We start from the raw sequence: 20,466 nt of genomic DNA on the forward strand, positions 1-20,466 counted from the left end.
CTTGGTCAGCCCACATTTGGAATATTGTGTTCCGTTCTGGGCACCTTATTTAAGGAAGGATGTGAAAGCCCAAGAGAGAGAGTGAGAGGAGATTTACTAGAATGATACCAGGAATGAGGATTTTTAGACAGAAGGAAAGACTGGAGAAATTGGGCTTTATCTCCTTGGAGTCGAGAAGGTTTAGAAGTCACCTTTATTGAGGTGTTCTTAATTATGAAGTATATTGACAGGGTAAAGGATATTCTGTCTCCGCTAGTTGGGGTGGCACAGTAGCACAGTGGTTAGCACTGCTGCTTCACAGCTCCAGGGTCCTGGGTTCAATTCCCAGCTCGGGTCACTGTCTGTGTGGAGTTTGCACATTCTCCCCGTGTCTGCGTGGGCTTCCTCCGGGTGCTCCGGTTTCCTCCCACAGTCCAAAGGTGTGTGGGTTAGGTTGATTGGCCATGCTAAGAAATTGCCCCTTAGTGTCCAGGGATGTGTAGGTTAGAGGGGATTAGGGGGTATAATATGTAGGGATATGGAGATGGGGCCTGGGTGGGATTGTGTTTGGTGCAGACTTGATGGGCCGAAGGGTTCTATGTTCTATGATTCTGTATGATGTGGAGATGCTGGCGTTGGACTGGGGTGGGCACAGTAAGAAGTCTCAACACCGGGTTAAAATCCAACAGGATTATTTGGAATTACAAGCTTTCGGAGCGCTGCTCCTTCATCGGATGAGTTGCTACGTCAGTGACTAGGGTGTCCCAATTTCAGGATGGTCAGCAAGAGCACTAGGAACGAGATGAGGAGCAACTTCTTCACTCAGAGTTGTTGGAATTTGGAAAGCGCTGCCTGGGAGAATGGTGGAGGCAGATTCCATAGGAAGTTTCTAAAGAGAGCTGGACACGCGTTTGAAAGTGATGGATTTAGAGAGCTGCGGAGATGGGGCTCAAGATCGAGTCTAGCTGGGTAGCTCTTTGGCGAACCAGTGCGAACTCGATGGGCCAAATGGCCTCCAGCTGTGCTGTAAAACTCTCTAATTCAAGAACTGATCAGAGCTGGAACTAGTGCCCTTGCGGGGAGGGTAACTGGAACCGTGTTAATGAGGTGCCGGAATAGATGTTACAGCGAAGAGGCAGCAGCCATAGGAAATGAGAGAGAACACACAGCAACGGAATAAAGAATAAGTGTAAAAAGAGCAGGAATTCTAACACTGACCCGGACAGGATTGGGAAATAGCTGACCTATTCAGAAAGGCTCGGGAAGGAGAGGAGATGCTGGGGGCAGTGATGGCATTGATTAAAGATAATACTGCTGGGTGGAGAGTCGGCATTCTAGACGTTTCAAAGACCAAACCTATTTGGTTAGAGCGGAAGAACAAGAAAAAGGGACTGTTACATTGCTTGATGTTTACTGTAAATCCCCAAATAATGAGGAGCAAATCTGCAGGCAAACCTCTGAGAAATTTAAAAATAGCAGCAATTATCTGAGTAAAGGGTAAAGTTGCCATTGTCCCAGATGACCATTGATTTGATTTATTATTGTCGCATGTATTAACACACAGTGAAAAGTGTCAATTCTTGGGTGCTATACAGACAAGGCTTGCCTTTCAATGAGAAGGGAAGGAGAGAGTGCAGAAGGTAGTGTTACAGTCATAGCTAGGGTGTAGAGAAGGATCAACTTAATACGAGGTGGGTCCATTCAAAAGTCTGACAGCAGCAGGGAAGAAGCTGGTCCTGAGGCAGTTTATTTATTTATGTTAGTCACAAGTAAGGCTGACATTAACACTGCAATAAAGTTACCGTTAAATTCTCCTAGTCGCCACACTCCGGCACCTGTTTGGGTCAATACATCTAACCAGCACGTCTTTCAGAACGTGGGTGGAAGCCACACACCCGGAGGAAACCCACACAGACACGGGGAGAATGTGTGCAGAGTCTGCACAGACAGCGACCCAAGCCAGGAATTGAACCCGGGTCCCTGGCGCTGTAAGGCAGCAGTGCTAACCATTGTGCTACCGTGCCGCCCTGTACCAACTGGTACGTAACCTCAGACTTTTGTATCTTTTTCCCGATGGCAGGAGGTGGAAGAGAGAGCATTTGGAATGCGTGGGGCCCTTAATCATGCTGGCTGCTTTGTCTGTTTAGCATGCAAATAAAGTGAAGTTACGGATAAAGGGCCTGGGTGAGATTGGTGCAGGCTCAATGGGCCAAATGGCCTCCTGCACTGTAGGGTTTCTGTGATCTGCCCTAATATCTCCTTGTATTACTCGTATCTGTTAACACTCCTGCACCTGTGCAGCACCTTGGGCTACTTTACTGTGTTAGAAACACAAAATCATACAATCCCTACAGTGCAGAAGGAGGCCATTTGGCCCATTGAGTTTGCACTGATGACAATCCCACCCAGGTCCTGTCCACCTAACCCCACATAGTTACTCCACTCATCTCCCGAACACTGAGGGGCAATTTAGCATGGCAGTCCGCCTAACTTGCACGTCTTTTGGAGTGTGGAAAGAAACCAGAGCACCTGGAAGAAACCCACGCAGACACGGGGAGAATGTGCAGACTCCATACAGACGGTGACCTGAGGTGGGGATTGAACCCGGGTCCCTGGCGCTGTGAGGCAACAATGCTAACCGCGCTAAAGGTTCCAAGTAAATGCAAGTTGTTATTTGTCTAATGGTTGAGGCAGTTATTTATTCATTCAAGTAGAAAGTGCCAGGTTTGGGCTGGCCCAGATGGAATTGGCAGATCTTTAACAGAGCAGATTGTGGCCACCACAGGCTGCCTCCCGATCCTAGCGCATGTGGGTGAGGTAGGAGTGTGTTCGTGTCTGAAATCCTACTGACGCAGGTGTTTAAATGTAGACGGGGGTTTCTCGGATGTACGCAAATGGAAGCCATCCTTGCCAGTAGCTATGTGCCGCAGTGCAAATCAGCGTTAGAATGAACAAGTCAGTCTGCCCAAGTGGTCCATGCCAGTGTTTTTGCTTCTGTCTCACTCTTGAGTTTCCTCCCACTCTTAAGTCATCTTTTGTTCAGTGGGCAGCACTCTTAGCTTCTGAGTCAGAAGGTTATGGTGTTCAAGTCCCACTCCAAAGCTAGGCTGACACTGGGTGAAAATATTCACGGGAATGGTTCCAAGGGATGGGGAACCCGAGCTGCACGAGTGCATTAGACAAGTTGGGGCTGCTCTCTTGCGAGAGGAGCTAGTAGAGAGGTGATTTGATGAGAGGTCTTCAGCTCTATCAGTTAAAAGGACCAAACCCATAAGTGTAAATGTCAATTTAATTTCAGGTTGTTTGTGTTGCTCATTCTGGTCCACTTTGGTAGGAAGAATGGTAGGAAGGACTATTACTTACATGGCGAAAAACTGCAGCAGGCGACGGTGCAGAGGACCTCGGGGTCCTTGTGCATGAGTCGCAAAAACCCAGCTTGCAGGTGCAGCAGGCGGTCAGGAAGGCGAATGGGATGCTGGCCTTCATAGCGAGGGGGATTGAATATAAAAGTAGGGAGGTCTTGCTGCAGCTGTATCGGGCATTGGTGAGGCCGCAGCTGGAGTACTGTGTGCAGTTTTGGGCGCCGCACCTGCGCAAAGATATTTTGGCCTTGGAGGGAGTGCAGAGGAGGTTTACTAGGCTGATACCGGAGTTGAGGGGGTTGAGCTATGAGGAGAGGCTGAATAAACTGGGCTTGTACTCGTTAGAGTTTAGAAGAATGAGGGGAGATCTCATTGAGACGTATAAGATGATGAATGGGATGGATAGGATAGAGGTGGAGAGACTCTTCCCGCTCAAAAAAGACAGTAGGACTCGGGGGCACAGCCTCAAGATAAAAGGGGGGGCGGTTTAGAACGGAGTTGAGGAGGAACTTCTTCACTCAAAGGGTGGTGAATCTCTGGAATTCTCTGCCCGTTGAAGTGGTGGAGGCTGCCTCGCTAAATATTTTTAAGACGCGGGTTGATGGGTTTTTGATAAGAGAGGGGATTAAGGGTTATGGGGAGAAAGCGGGAAAGTGGAACTGATCAGCCATGATCTTATTGAATGGCGGGGCAGGCTCGAAGGGCTAGATGGCCTACTCCTGCTCCTATTTCTTATGTTCTTATGATGCTTTGCAATTTGGGCTATTACACATTTACATCAACCAACTCCAATTCCTCCAATTTTCCTTCCCTAAAGGACATTAGTTTAAAGTTTATTTATTAGTGTCACAAGTAGGGTTAGAGTTATAGAGGTTTACAGCATGGAAACAGGCCCTTCAGCCCAACATTTCCATGCTGCCCAGTTTTTAACCACCAAGTTAGTCCCAATTGCCTGCATTTGGCCCATTTCCCTCTGTACCCATCTTATCCATGTAACTGTCCAAATGCTTTTTAAAAAATTGTATCTGCCTCTACTTTCTCAGGAGACTAAGGAAATTTGGCACGTCCGCTACGACTCTCTCCAACTTTTACAGATGCACTAAAGAAAGCATTCTTTCTGGTTGCATCACAGCTTGGTATGGGCTCCTGCTCAGCCCAAGACTGCAAGGAACTACAAAAGGTCATGAATGTAGCCCAATCTATCAAGCAAGTCAGCTTCCCATCCATTGACTCTGTCTACACTTCCCGCTGCCTCAGCAAAGCAGCCAGCATAATTAAGGACCCCTCGCAGCCCAGACATTCTCCCACCTTTGTCCATCAGGAAAAAGCTACAAAAGTCTGAGGTCACATACCAACCAACTCAAGAACAGCTTCTTCCCTGCTACAGTCAACTTTTCAGTGGACTTGCCTCACGTACTAAGTTGATCTTTCTCTACACCCTAGCTGTGACTGTAACACTACATTCTGCACTGTCTCGATTCCTTTCTTATGAGTGGTAAGTTTTGTCTGTATAGAGCACAAGAAACAATACTTTTCACTGTATACTAACACAGATGACAATAATAAATCAAATCTACTACTGTCTCTGGCAGTTCGCTCCAGACACTCATCACCCTCTGAGTGGAAAAATTGCCCCTCTGGACTCTTTTGTATCTCTCCCCTCTCACCCTCTAGTTTTAGACTCCCCCACCTATGGGAAAAGCTATTGACTATCTAGCTGATCTGTGCCCCTCATTATCTTATCGACCTCTATAAGACCACCGCTTAGCTTTCTACGCTCCGGGGAATAACCTGAAATTAGGCTTCACTGTGATGAAGTTACTGTGACAACCCGATGGGTTTATACAATAATTGACACTGATTTGTATTTAACGAATTTATTGGATTTCTATGAGGATGTGACTAGTGCGGTAGACAGAGGCGAACCGGTGGATGTGGTGTTTTTAGATTTCCAAAAGGCGTTTGATAAGGTGCTTCACAAAAGGTTGCTACAGAAGGTTAGGGTGCACAGAGTTGGGAGTAAGGTGTTAGCGTGGATAGAGGATTGGCTGTCTAATAGGAAGCAGAGAGTTGGTATCAATGGGTGCTATTCTGGTTGGCAGTTGGTGACTAGTGGAGTGCTGCAGGGATCAGTGCTGGGGCCTCAGCTATTTACCATTTATATAGATGATCTGGAGGAGGGGGCTGAGTGTAGGGTGACGAAATTTGCTGATGACACGAAGATGAGTGGTAAAACAAATTGCCTGGAGGGTGTGGAAAGTCTGCAGAGGGATCTGGATAGGCTGAGTGAGTGGGCGAGGACCTGGCAGATGGAGTATAATGTTAGCAAATGTGAGGTTATCCACTTTGGTAGAAATAATAGTAGGAGGGATTATTATTTAAAAGGCGAAAAGCTGCAGCATGCTACAGTGCAGAGGGACCTGGGGGTCCTTGTGCATGAGTCGTAAAAACCCAGTCTGCAGGTGCAGCAGGTGATCAAGAAGGCGAATGGGATGCTGGCCTTCATAGCGAGGGGGATTGAATATAAAAGCAGGGAGGTCTTGCTGCAACTGTACAGGGCACTGGTGAGGCCACAGCTGGAGTACTGTGTGCAGTTTTGGTCGCCGCATTTGCGGAAGGACATATTGGCCTTGGAGGGAGTGCAGAGGAGGTTCACTAGGCTGATACCGGAGATGTGGGGGTTAGCCTATGAGGAGAGATTGAATAGACTGGGTCTGTACTTGGAGTTTAGAAGGCTGAGGGGGGATCTTACAGAGACATATAAGATAATGAAGGGGATGGATAGAGTAGAGGTAGAGAGATTCTTCCTGCTTAGAAAGGATAGCAGGACTGGAGGGCACAGCCTCAAGATAAGCGGCGGGGGGGTGAGGGGAGTGCAGTTTAGAATGGAGTTGAGGAGGAACTTCTTCACTCAAAGGGTGGTGAATCTCTGGAATTCTCTGCCCGTTGAAGTGGTGGAGGCTACCTCGCTAAATATATTTAAGTCACGGGTAGATAGGTTTCTGATAGACAGGGGAATTAAGGGTTATGGGGAGAAAGCGGGAAAGTGGAACTGATCCACTTCAGATCAGCCATGATCTTATTGAATGGCGGGGCAGGCTCGAAGGGCTAGATGGCCTATTCCTGCTCCTATTTCTTATGTTCTTATTTCATGGTCACCATTACTGTGGCTAGCTTTCATATTGTAGATTAAGTGAAATGAATTTAAATTCCACCAGTTGCCAGGGTGGGACTTGAATGCCCACTCCCAGAGAATTTAGTCTTGATGTTTGGATTATTCATCCATGAACATTGCTACCACAGCACCATCTCCGCCATTGTCTCCATGACGTTTATTGACACTTGGATGTGATGCTCAATTTTGGTATCAGAGAATTCTGGAGCCACCTTTCTCTGGGGAGGGAAATCTCACTGGGATGTTGGCATCAGTGTATTTTATGGGAAGCTGGGTGCACACGTGAAAGAGAAAAGAATAATGATAGAATCCCTACAGTGCAGGAGGAGGCCATTCAGCCCATTGAGTCTGCACCGATCACAATCCAGGCCCTATTTCCATAACCCCTCACATTTACCCTGCTGATCCCCTGACACTTGAGGGTCAATCTAGTATGGCCATTCAACCTAACCCACTCGCCTTCGGACTCTGGGAGGAAACCGAAGCACCTGGAGGAAACCCACGCAGACACGAGGAGAATGTGCAAACTCCACACAGGCAGTGACCCGAGGAGAATATATTAATAACTCTGCTTCCACAGAGAGCAGGGATTTATATTGAGAAATGAAACCAATTTGCTGCAAATGAGGTGTAAAAACTGGAGGCAACTCGTAGAACCCCTGCAGTGTAGAGGAAGCTATTCGGCCCATCGATTCTGTACTGACTCTCCTCCAACGTTAAGCATGGCCAATCCACCTAACCCGAACATCTTTGCGATGTGCTGCTGTGACTTAAATTTTTCATTGTTGAAACAAGATTATTAGTGAATGATTTTATAATTTTATATATATTTGTATATCTGTCCCAGGGTGCACACCCTTGTTCCTGATTGGCCCAGCTTCCCACACGTTGCAGACATTCACCACTCTGTTTAAAAAAAAAACTTGCCTCGCACATCTCCTCTCAACTTTCTCCATGCATCTCAAACCTATGTCCCCTAGTACTTGACTGTTCTCCCCTGGGGAAGAGCATCTGACTATCCAGCCTGTCCATGCCCCTCATAATCTTGTGAACCTCTCTCAGGTCACCCCTTAACCTCCCTTGTTCCGGTGAGAACGTGATGGAACAAGACCCCAGTGAGCTGCCACACGGGAAAGCTCAGAGTGAAGGGACGCTACTTTAAAACTGAGACGAGGAGGAATTTCTTCAGCTGGATGGTGGTGAATCTGTGGGAGTCTTTGCCACAGACGGTTATGGACGCCGGGTCATTGAGTGTCTTTAAGACAGAGATGGGCAGCTCTTGATCAGTAAAGGGACCAAGGGTTACAGGGAGGAGGCAGGAGAATGGGGATGAGAAAAATGTCAATCATGATTGAATGGTGGAGCAGACTCGATGGGGCTGTGTGGCCTAATTCTGCTCCTTCTATCTTATGGTCTTATCCCTCAACCAGCGTCGCCAAACCAGGTTCCCTGGAAGTTATTACTTGCCATGTGCAAATTCTTACATTACAAGTACATAGTTCCGAAGTATTGTGTAATATGAAGTGTTTGGGACATCTATGTTTTAAAAATCTCTGCAGTCGCTTGGAATCTGTGTCCCCTGGTTACCGATTCCCCGAGCCGCTGGGAACAGTTTTGTGATGACACTGTACATTCAGCAACAGAAAGTTGGCGTTTCAGAGTCGCTGACGGAAAGTTGCAAGTTAACCTCTTGTAGACGTTGGAACCCTTCAGACTACCCTAATGTCCCTGTAAATAACGGCATCGCTCAGTTATCGCTTTTTGGTTTTGTTCTCCGGGTAAGGAGCTGTGAAGGAATGTATTTGGTGCGGACACGCTACACAATCCAGCTGTCGCGTGCTGGAGTATGTTTACTCGGCCTGTGGACGGAACCCAAATGTTTCTCATGGTTTGTTAGTGAGAGAGGCATTAATGGGATTGGGTAAATATTTAAAATCTTGATTGATCAACTTTTATAATGGCCGTAAACTTCCGATGACTCTCGTTATATCTACAGACCTCTTATTTTTAGCCTAATTTTATGGGACATTAATGAGCAGTCAAGAGGCGCAATGACTTTTAAACACTCCAGCTGTCCTGATTCAGCAGCTCTGGACCTTTCCAAGTCTTCCCCCTCTGTGGTATGAGGCAGATTTATCTTTCCTCAGGAGGGCTGAGATTTTGCTCACTCCAAATTTCCCAGAAGCAAAACTGAAGAGCTTTGGCCTCACGGCATCATCCGTTTCATCCCAGACGTCCGCCCCCCAACCTCTTTGATTGTTCTCTTGGCGCTCTGCCTTTGCCTGGCTTCTGTCATTGATTAGAAACTAGAAGCAGGGACAGGCCCTTCGAGCCTGCCCCGCCATTCATTTTGATCAGGGTTGATCATCAAATTCAACAGCCTGATTTCTCTCCCATGCGTCTTGAGCTCCAAGAGCTATATCTAATTTCTCCACAGTCTGAGGATTCGGCGTAGACCATTTCGGACGGAGGTGAGGAGACATTTCTTCACCCGGAGAGTGGTGAGCCTGTGGGGTTCATTACCACAGGAAGTAGTTGATGCCAAAACATTGAATGTATTGAAGAGGCGGCTGGAGAGAGCACTTGGGGCAAATGGGATCAAAGGTTATGGGGAGAAAGCAGGATTAGGCTATTGAGTTGGATGATCAGCCATGATGGTGATGAACTGTGGAGCAGGCTCGAAGGGCTGAATGGCCTCCTGTTCTATGAAATCGCGGTAATTTGGCCCCAACTACTTTTCGTGCTGATGAATTTTTTTTGTGAAGAAATTTTTTTAAATGCTAAAATCTTTTAAACTTTTTTTTGAAAAATGAATTTATTAGGTGTCACAAAGTAAGGCTTACATTAACACTGCAATGAAGTTACTGTGAAAATCCCTAGTTGCCACACTCTGGCGCCTGTGCGGGAACACTGAGGGAGAATTTAGCACGGCCAATGCACCCTAACCAGCACATCTTCAGTCCTGCAGGTTAGAGCCAGTGTGTTCAGGGGTGATTTTCGGGAAAAGCTTCTTTTTTGCAGAGTGGAAATCTGGGACCCTCTTGTACCCAAAGAGGCTGGGGAGTCAACTTGCTTCCTATCAGGTAAAATTGCAGAACCAAAGTGGGTAGTTGTGTTTGATGTGGACCAGTCAGGATGTAACTGAAACCGTGATGGTCCACATCAAATGCTAGAATGGACTTGAGGTTCGTCTCCTGCCTTCTGCTCCTGAGGTCCAGTATCGTCACTCTGAAAGTTTTATACTGCACCTGTAACGTCGCAGGGCTCCTTTACTGGCACCTCACGAAACATCAGGCCACGGAGGGATGTTCAGACATGATCGATATCATAGAACCATAGAAAGTGTAGAATCTGTAGACCACAGAAGGAGATCATTGGGCCCATCGAGTCTGCACTGACAACAATCCCACCAAAGCCCAATCCCTGTAATCTCACCCTGCTAACCCCTCTAACCTGGCTCACCGTGGGAAATTTTGGAATGGCCAATGCACCAAACCGTGTCGAGCCGTGTTAATGTTTAGACATGACCGAAAGCTAGCTCGGTTTGAAGGAGCGTGTTAACAGGAAGAGGAGAGGTTGAAGGAGGGAATTCCAGAGCTTGGGATCCGGGCTGAAGGCGCGGCCACCGATGAGTGATGAGAGTCAGAGATCTGCTCCAGGCCAGGACTGGAGGAGCCTGGGGATGTCCGAGGAGTGTTGAGCTTGGAGGAGACGACGGAATAAAGATCTGAACTCCAGGATGCAAATTTAAAAACCGTGATGTTCCTGTGCTGGGAGCCAATGTGAGCCGTCCATCTTGGATCAACACGCAAAAAATAAAAATCCAATCAGGAATTTAGAAGAAATGTCCTTGCCACAAATGTGAGACTTCCTGTGAAGTGGTGAGGTGAATACTGTAGAGGGGAATCTATCTTTCTTCCATTTCCTAGCTATGGAATTTGGGGATATTTTCTTCTATTCAAGGTGCTATATAAATATAAGTTGCTGATGAAGTCATATGAGCATATTTTTAAAATATATTCACGAGTGTGATGTGGGTGTCGCTGGCTAGGCCAGCATTTATTGCCCATCCTTTATTGCTCTCGAGAAGGTTTGGGTGGACTGTCTTCTTGAACAGCTGTAGCACGCGTGGTGTAGGAGTTCCAGGATTTTGATCCAGGGACTGTGAAGGAACGGCCAATGTATTTCCATGTCGGGACGGTGAGTGGCTTGGAGAACATACCCCTGTCTACGTGAATGGGGCTGAAGTAAAAGTTTTGGAGAGCTTTCAAATTTTTAGGTGTCCAGATCACCAACACCCTGTCCTGGTTCCCCCCAGTGCCAACACTACGGTTAAGAAAGTCCACCTACGCCTCTACTTGCTCAAAAGACTAAGGAAATTTGGCATGTCCACCACGACTCTTGCCAACTTTTACAGATGTACCATAGAAAGCATTATTTCTGATTGTATCACAGCTTGATATGGCTCCTGCTCTATCCAACACTGCAAGAATCTACAAAGAGCTGTGAATGAAGCCCAGACTGTCACTTAAACCATCCTCCCATTCATTTACGCTGTCTACACTTTGCCTCGGCAAAGCAGCCAGCATAAATAAGGACCCAACGCACCCCGGACATTCTGTTTTCCATTTTCTTCCATCAGGAAAAAAATGCTAAAGCCTGAGGGCATGTACCAGCCGACTGGAGAACAGCTTCTTCCCTGCTGCTGTCAGATTCCTGAATGGACTTGCCTCACGTTAAGTTGATTTTTCTCTACACCCTAGCTATGACTGTAACACTACATTCTGCACCCTCTCTTTCTCTGTGAATGGTATGCGTTGTCTAGTGTGCAAGAAGCAATGTTTTTTACTATACGCTAATAAATGTGACAATAATAAATCAAATCGAACCTCCAGGTGGTGGTGTTCCCAGTATCTGCTACCCTCAACCTTCTAGATGGTAGAGGTCATGGATTTGGAAGATGCTGTTGAAGGAGCCTTGGTGACTTCCTGCAGAGCATCTTACAGATGGTACACGCTGCTTCTACTGTGCGTCGGTAGTGAAGGGGTGAATGTTTGTGGGCTGCTTTGTCCTAGTTGGTGTCACGCTCCTCGAGTGTTGGAGCTGCGCTCATCCGGGCAAGTGGGGAGTATTCCACCACACTCCTGACTTTGTCTATTGTAGATGGTGAGCAGGCTTTGCAGAAACAGGAGGAAAATAGCACCGCAGAATTCCTAGTCTCTGACCTGCTCTGGCAGCCACAGTATTCATATGGCTAGTCCAGTTTAGCTTCTGTACATAAGTTATTAAATTGTCGTTGACATCTGCAAAAATAGAATTGAAAATACAAATGAAATGGGGCTTTTTAATTGAGAGGTATAGGATGTGGAAGTCGTACTTCAGCTATTAGTGTAGACCACATCTGGAGTTACTTTGAGCAGTTCTGGACACCATAAAGTAGAAAGCATGGAAGGGAGTGCAGTGGGGAGACTTACGACAGGTGACGTTGTACTCTTACAGGTTGTATTACAAGGAGAAGTCACATAAGTGTGTACCCTGGAGTTTAGAAGTTTATGGGGGGTGATTTAATTAGAGATTTCAAGATGTTTAGAATCATAGCATCCCTACAGTGCAGAAGGAGGCCATTTTGGCCCATCAAGTCTGCACTGACCACCATCCTGTTGTTCCCCCAACCCCACATATTCACCCTGCTAATTCCCCTGGCACTAGGGTCAATCTAGCATGGCCAATCAACCTAACCCGCACATCTTTTGGAGTGTGGGAGGAAACTGGAGCACCCAGAGGAAACCCATGCAGACACAAGGAGAATGATAGGATAGACAGAACATAAGAACATAAGAAATAGGAGCAGGAGTAGGCCATCTAGCCCCTCGAGCCTGCCCCGCCATTCGATAAGATCATGGCTGATCTGTCGTGGCTCAGTTCCACATTCCTGCCCTCTCCCCATAACCCTTAATCCCCTTGCCTATCAAAAACCTATCAACCCGCGTCTTAAAAATATTTAGCGAGGCAGCCTCCACCACATCAACGGGCAGAGAATTACAGAGATTCACCACCCTTTGAGTGAAGAAGTTCCTCCTCAACTCCGTTCTAAACCGCCCCCCCTTTATCCTGACAGAGAGGAGTTACTTCTGTTTATTGGTGAGTCTAGAACTGCAAGATATTATCCAAAAATTAGAAGCCACTCTTTTAGACCTAGAATTCAAAAAAATCACTCTACGGGCATTATGGGACTTTGGAAGACCCTGCCTCAGAAGGCAGTGGAGATGGGGGACACTGAATATTTTTATGGGAGGAGTAGATAAACTTTTAGACAAGGGAATTAAATGTTTTTGAGGGTCAAAGGGAATGTGGAATTCAAACAAACAATTTCTGATTTAAGAATGTTTAAAAAGTTATGGGAATAGTGTGGGATTGATAAAGGCACTGAATTGTCCAAGATTTCCTTGAACGAAGGAACAGGCTCGAGGGGCCGAATGGCGCACTTTTCCTTTTTCGTATGTTCGCGTGGATGCGTGACAGGAATCTGGAGTCTGCTTCCCCGCGGAACTTATGCAATTACAGTTCAACGGATTATCCGATCTGTATTCGGATTAGTGTGGTGAACTTGGTCTGGACTTGTCTCTATCAACTTAAATCCTATTTCCAACCAAATGTTTCCCTTGTTCTTTTAATCAATTCTGCCTCAATTGAGAGGGATCCTGAAAGAATTTCGTTAAGGCTGAATGAAGACAGTTGGCTCGTGTCACGAGGGAATGATTGAGACCGAAACTGCGATCTTCTAAAAGCAGTTCCTTTTGTTTCTAGAATGGGAGTGTCTCTGGAATGTCTGAACTAATACCCTTTATAGAGTCAGAGAGGTTTACAGCATGAAAGCAGCCCCTTCAGCCCAACTTGTCTGTGCTGCCCCTTTGTTTTTAACCTTTTAAGCTAGTCCCAATTGCCTGCATTTGGCCCATATCCCTCCATACCCATCTTATCCATGTAACTGTCTAAATGCTTTGTAAAAGACAACATTGTACCTGCCTCTACTACTACCTCCTGGCAGCGCGTTCCAGACACTCACCACCCTCTGTGTGAAAAAATTGCCCCTCTGGACACTTTTGTATATCTCCCCTCTCACCTTAAACCTATGCCCTCCTAGGTTTAGACTCCCCTACCTTTGGAAAAAGATGCTGACTATCTACCGCACAGTGGTCACCACACTACCAGAAGGAGATGGAGGCTTTGGAGAGGGTTCAGAAAAGGTCTACCAGGAAATTAGCAATGAGAAGAGATTGAATAAACTGGGATGGTTCTCCCTGGAAAGACGGAGGCTGGGAGGGCGATCTCTTAGAAGATTATAAAATTTATGAGGGGTGTAGATGGGGTGAACAGTTGGAAGCTTTCTCCCAGGGGCAGAAATGACAATTACAAGGGGGCACGAGTTCAAGATAAGGGGGGAAGGTTCAGTGGAGATGTGTGGGGGAAGTTTTTTTTTACACACAGAAGGGGGCCTGGAATGCACTGCCAAGCGAGGTGGTTGAGGCAGTTACGTTAGCCACATCTAGGACTTATCTTTGTAGACATATGAACAAATGGGAAATAGAGGGATAGAAGTGATTGACCCAGATAGGTAAACGTGATTGGCACAGGCTTGGAGGGCTGAAGGGCTGTTCTTGTGCTGTACTGTTCTTCGTTGTTCTTTGTACCTTATCTATGCCCCTTTTGTCTTTACCAAAGTCTTCCTTTCTATGTACCTGTAAAACCTTTTATAGTCTGTTTTTGTTTTTTGCTAGATTGCATTCATATCCTGTTCTTTCTTTACCAGTGTCTTGGCTTTCCTTTGCTGTATCCTTTTAAAAACTTCCTTATTTTCAAGCTTAATGTTTCCGGCAATGTTATTAATCTTTTTTTAAATCTTGTACAATCTTTCACTCCCTTTGTCAGCCATGGTCGGCTGGTATTTTGTCTTTTTAGGAATGTTATAGGTACTGTGCCATGTGTAATAGTCCTTTATGTGTAGACAATGAATACTCTTCAATCATTCCTTTTGATGTATTTTCCCAACCAACCTCAGTCAGCTTGTCCCTCGTACCTTCTTAATTTCTTCTATTCAACTTTAACATCCTGGCTTCAGATTGAACTTTCTCACTTTTTTAAACATAATGTAAAATTCTGTCATGTGTACATTTGGAGTGCTGCGTGCAGTTCTGCTCGTCACACTACCAGAAGGACGTGGAAGCTTTGGAGAGAGTGCGACGAAGGTTCACCAGGATGTCGCCTGGTCTCGAGGGTGTTGGCTGAGAGGCGAGGTTGGATAAACTAGGATTGTTTCCACTGGAAGGACAGAGGCTGAGGGGTGATCTGATGGAGGTTTTCAAAATGATGAGAGGCGTAGACAGGGTGGATAGTCAGAGACTTTTTTTCCTAGGGTGGAAATGTCATTTACAAGGGACGCAGGCTCAAGATGAGGGGGAAAGTTTTTAGGAAAGATGTGCGGGGGAGTTCCTTTCTGCAGAGAGTGGTGGGCACCTGGGACGCGCTACCAGAGGAGATGGCAGAAGGGGCCAGTTCCTTTGCTGTACCTTTGTTCTTTCTATTGTGGGCGCTCATCCTTAAAGGTTCTTTTACAAGAACGTTATTAATTAGCCTTTTTCTCATTACGCAGTACTAGATCTGGAATAGGCTGTCCTCTAGTCAGCTGATCAACATAAACTGCTCTGGAAAACCCATCCAGGGGCAACACCGTGGTTAGCACTGCGGCTCCACTGCGCCACGGACTCGGGTTCACTTCCTGGCCCTGGGTCACTGTGTGGAGTCTGCGTGTTCACCCTGTGCATGCTTGGGTTTGCTCCGGGCGCTCCAGTTTCCTCCCACAGTCCAGCAGGTTAGGTGTGTGCTAAATTTCCCCTTAACGTCCAAAAATATGCAGATTTAATGAATCAGCCGTGGTACGTACGTGTGTGGGGCTAACTGGATAGGACAGAGGATTGAGACTGGATGGGATCCTCTTTTGGAGAGTCAGTGCAGCATCGATGGGCTGAATGGTCCCCTTCTGCACTGTGGGGTTTCTATGGTTCTCTGATTTTGGAGAATGGCGGAACAGGCTCAAGGGGCTGAATGGCCTGCTCCTGTTCCAATTTGAGATGTTCATATATAATTCTTAACTCTCCTTGTCTTTCAAGACTGTATTAACTCCGCATGGAATATATTTAGTGACCCAGCGTCCACTGCTGTCTGGGGAAAGGGGGTGAAGCAGGTATATTCAGTCCAATTAAATTCCACTAATTGTTTCTTTTTTTCCCCCCTCCCTCTTTTTATTTAATGTGTATTTTCAGACCTGGAAGTCGACTGGCGTCGTCCCACCTCGGAATATTCCGGACATTGTGTTTCCGCAGCTCCCGTTAGAGCACCAGGGGCAGTTGAAACGCCAGAAGAGGGACTGGGTCATCCCACCGATCAATGTTCCCGAAAACTCTCGTGGTCCCTTCCCCCAGGAACTGGTCAGGGTAAGGGCCCGTTCTAATTCATTCGATACAAGGCTCGCAAGAACACCCATTGGTGCTGAGGTGGACAGAAGGTTGGTTTTGCATGGAATTTTACATGACCTTCGACCTCTTATTGCTCGCAGATTAATCATTTGAATAAAAACTTCCTTCTGTTCACCAGGTGATAGCCACGCAGTCCCTTCAAGCTGAGGGGATTTACTAGCCTTGCTGCTCAAATCTACTCGAGCTAGTCAATGGCCCAGATGCGTCAGTAATGTTGCTTTTTTTTTCTAAAATTGGGTCAACTATTCTTTATTGGTAATGGGATCAAGGGTTACCGGGGTCAGGGGGCTGGAAGCAGGAGAATGGGGTTGAGAAACTTACCAGCCACGATTGAATGGCGGAGCAGTTGCGACGGGCTGAATGGCCTAATTCTGCTCCTATGTCTTACTGTCTTATGTTTTGGCGGGTAGCACTCTCAACTCCTGTGCTGGAAGATTTGAGGGTTCAAAGACGTCTCCAGAGACTTGAGCACAAGTTCTAGGCTGACGGTCCCAGTGCAGCACTGGGGAGGGTGCCGCACTGCCAGAGGCGCAGTGTTTTGTTTTTCAGATGAGAAGTTAAGCTGGGCTTCCAGGGTAAACATAAAAGATCCCACGGCACAACTCTGAAGAAGAGCCAAGGGATAAATGCCATCTTCCTGGCCAGTGTTTATTCGTCAAATGAATCTGATCTGATCTGTGGGATTCTTTGTGGGATCTTGCTGTGTTAATATTGGCTGCTGTGCTTCTTATCTTACAAGACTTTGGAAGTACCTCACTGGTTTTGGGATATCCCATGGTCATGAAAGATACTCAAGCTCTCCCCCCTCTCAGTAATGATTACCTCCTAAGCTTTTCTCTTCTCCTGTGTGTCTCCAGATCCGATCTGATCGGGACAAAAACCGTTCGTTACGCTACAGTGTGACTGGGCCAGGAGCTGACCAGCCACCGACTGGCATCTTCAGCATTAGCCCAATCTCCGGCGAGCTCTCCGTGACCCAACCTTTGGATCGGGAACAGATAGCTTCCTACCATGTAAGTTCCTGAATATTCCAGGAAAGAGTGTGCGTTGCCAAAGCTGTGTCGTCGTGTGTTTGTCAGGACACGCACAAGGTTACCAAATTTCAAAACTGTTACGACAAAGGGTGGTATGCTGCCACATCGGTCAGCACTGCTGCCTCACAGCGCCAGGGACCCGGGTTCAGTTCCTCGCTTGGATCTGTGTAGAGTCTGCACGTTCTCCCCATGTCTCCATGGGTTTCCTTCAGTGCTCTGGTTTCCTCCCATATTCTGAAAGACAAGCTGGTCAGTGCGTTGGCTGTGCTAAATTCTCCCTCCAGCGTACCCGAACGATGCTGGAGTGTGGCAACTAGGGGAATTTCACAGTAACTTCACTGCAGTGTTAATGTAAGCCTTACTTGTGACTAATAAATAAACTTTATTTTACTCTTACTTTAAATTGCACCTTCAATCATTGATTCAGTCCCTCCATCACTTAGTGACAGCCATGTGTACCATCTTATTTGTTTATTATCATCACAAGTAGGCTTACATTAACACTGCAATGAAGTTACTGTGAAAACCCCTTGGTTGCCACACTCTGGCGCCTGTTCAGGTACACCGAGGGAGAATTCAGCACAGCTGATGCAACATAACCAGCACATCTTTCAGACTGTGGGAGGAAACCAGAGCACTCAGAGGAAACCCACGGGAAGAACTTGAGCCAAACTGGGAATTGAACCCAGGTCCCTGGCACTGTGAGGCAGCAGTGCTAACCACTGTGCCAACATGCTGCACAGATGATGATCGGTTGGTAAGCCGACTCCGATTCTGTAATGTAAATTGTTGTGATCCTTTGAAATTTGGCATTCTTGCACTTGTCCTGATGAGTGCAAGGGGCAAAATGTCAACAACATGTCCCTCTTTTCAGTGACGTTTGAGTTCTGTACTATCGAGTTTCTTATTGTGAATGAGATATTTGAAGATGATAATGTTGACAAAATAGATGGAGAGAAACGGTTCCTGCTGCCTGGAGGGTCAGTAATCCGAGGGACCGGTCCAAAAGAAATCGGGTGGAGGGATGAGGAGTTTTGGGGGAGGGAGGGTGGGGGAGTGCTGTACTGCCAGAGGTGCTGATTTTTTTCCAGATGAGAAGTTGAACTGACTGCCCTGTAGAGTAGACATGAAAGATCCTACGAAGCTCTTAGAGGATTTGAGGAACTTGGCCTTTCTCTTCAAAACCTAGGATGCAAAATGTTTATACAACATTTTAATGGTGAGAAATATTGTGAGGTAGCTGATGGAACCACTCCTTCCTTAGAATCTGGAAAAGCATATTAATGTTACGCGAGGTTGAATAATATTGAGTACAGTTATTTGTGGCCCATTCTTGGAAAAGATTGTTAGCTATGAGATTATCCCTCGCCCTTCTAAATGCCATATTGATGGGATTATTGTCTTACAGCTCAGAGCTCATGCCGTTGACCTGAATGGCAATCAGGTGGAGAACCCCATTGACATAGTTATCAACGTCATTGATATGAATGATAACCGGCCCGAGTTTCTGCATCAAGTTTGGAACGGTTCTGTCCCTGAAGGATCAAAGCCAGGTAACCTTCATTCACAGCTTTTGTCACGGAAGGCACCCGGTGGTACGCAGGACGCCGTCACTTGTTTGTTTCGCTGGCGCGACCCTCTGATTGCGTGAAGGAAGTGTCCAATGGTGGGAGAGTTACAAAACCAGTGTGTTTATGATGCCAATTTTTCCCTTTTCAACTATATCACCTTTCCCTTGTAAAGACTAGTCTCATGGTATCCCCCAGCTGGTGGAACAGTGCCCACTTTAAAAACTTGGTCACAGAGTTTTACATCAGAGAGAGGTCCTTTGGCCCATCGAGCACCTATCTACTCCCATTTTCCAGTCTGTAGCCTTCTATGCTACAAGTGTTCATCTAAATACTACATAATGTTGAGGGTTCCTGCCTCTACCACCCTTTTCAGGCAGAGAGTTCCAGATTCCCACCACCTTTGGGCGGAAATGCATTTCCTCAAACCCACTCTAAATCTCCTCCTGACCCTGACCATAAATGTATGCCCCTTGGTATTGACCCCTCTACCAAGAGGAGAAGTTCCTTCCTATCCACCCTATCCCTGTCCCTCATAGTTTTGTACACCTCATTCAGGTCCCCTCTCAACCTTCTCTGCTCTAAAGAAAACGTCCCCAGCCTCACCAATTTCTCCTCTTGGTAAAACGCTCCATCCCAGGCAGCATCCTGGTGAATCTCCTCTGCCCACCCCCCCCTCCAGTGCAATCACATCCTTCCTACAGTGTGGCGACCAGAACTGCACACAGTACTCTAGCAGTGGCCTAACCAGTGTTATGTACAGCTCCATCATATCCTCCCCGCTCTTGTATTCTACGCCTGGGCTAATAAAGTATGCCATATGACTTCTTAATTGATGGGCCGTGGGCATCCCTACTTGCCTTTGAAGGGCTGGTGGCAAGGCAACATCAGTGATTATGCCTGAGTGACTGACTTGGCCATTTCCAAGGGCAGTTGAGAGTCAACCACGTTGCAGTGGCTCTGGAGTCACATGTAGGCCAGGCTGGGTAAGGTCAGCAGATTTCTTTCCCTAAAAGACGTTAGTGAACCAGACGGAGTTCCAGTAACTTTTGCGATCATCATCACTGCTACATTGCTTCTAACTTCAGATTGACAAAATGAATTGAGTTTAAATTCTCCAGCTGTGTCGGATTTGAACTCGAGCCCTCGGGTTTTTTATTTATTCATTCATGGGACACGGCCGTCACTGGCTGGCCAGCATTTATTGCCCATCCCTAGTTGCCCTTGGAGGGCAGTTGAGAGTCAACCACATTGCTGTGGCTCTGGAGACACGTGGGCCAGACCGGGTAAGGACAGCAGATTTCCTTCCCTAAACCAGGTGGGTTTTTCTGATAATGGTTTCATGGCCATCACTAGATTTTTAAATTCCAGATGTTTTTTCTTGAATTCAAATTCCACCGTCTACCACGGTGGGATTCTAAAGTTTAATTGTCACAAGTACATTAACACTGCAATGAAGTTACTGTGAAATTTCCCTAGTCGCCACACTCCGGCACCTTTTCTTCGGGTCAATGCGCCCTAATCAGCACGTCTTTCGGACTGTGGGAGGAAACCGGAGCGCCCGGAGGAAACCCACACAGACACGGGGGAGAACGTGCAGGCTCCACAACAGACCCGAGCCGGGAATCGAACCCGGGTCCCGGGCGCTGTGAAGTAGCAGGGCTAACTGCTGTGTCACTGTGCCGCCGCCGCTGCCACCCCACCCCGGATTTGAACCCGCGTCCCCAGAACATTGAGAGTTTCTGGATTAATAGTCTAGCGATAATATCACTGGGCCGTGACCTCTCTCTCTTTAGTTCAGAAATGTATTATTAT

The 20,466-nt window shown here is 46.8% G+C and overlaps 1 protein-coding gene across 1 annotated transcript in view; it reads left to right on the forward strand.

Moving 5' to 3' along the window:
• LOC145346876 (cadherin-2-like) overlaps positions 1-20,466 on the forward strand; it is a 193,790-nt gene that overhangs the window by 117,414 nt on the left and 55,910 nt on the right. Inside the window, exons 4-6 of the mRNA XM_080194737.1 lie at positions 15,837-16,007; positions 16,907-17,062; positions 18,492-18,636. Of these exons, the coding sequence (XP_080050863.1) occupies positions 15,837-16,007; positions 16,907-17,062; positions 18,492-18,636 (472 nt within the window). The remainder of the gene's footprint in view (positions 1-15,836; positions 16,008-16,906; positions 17,063-18,491; positions 18,637-20,466) is intronic.

Source organism: Carcharhinus amblyrhynchos, chromosome 8 (assembly GCF_965287045.1).
Source record: "Carcharhinus amblyrhynchos chromosome 8, sCarAmb.v2.hapA, whole genome shotgun sequence".
Taxonomy (NCBI): domain Eukaryota; kingdom Metazoa; phylum Chordata; class Chondrichthyes; order Carcharhiniformes; family Carcharhinidae; genus Carcharhinus; species Carcharhinus amblyrhynchos.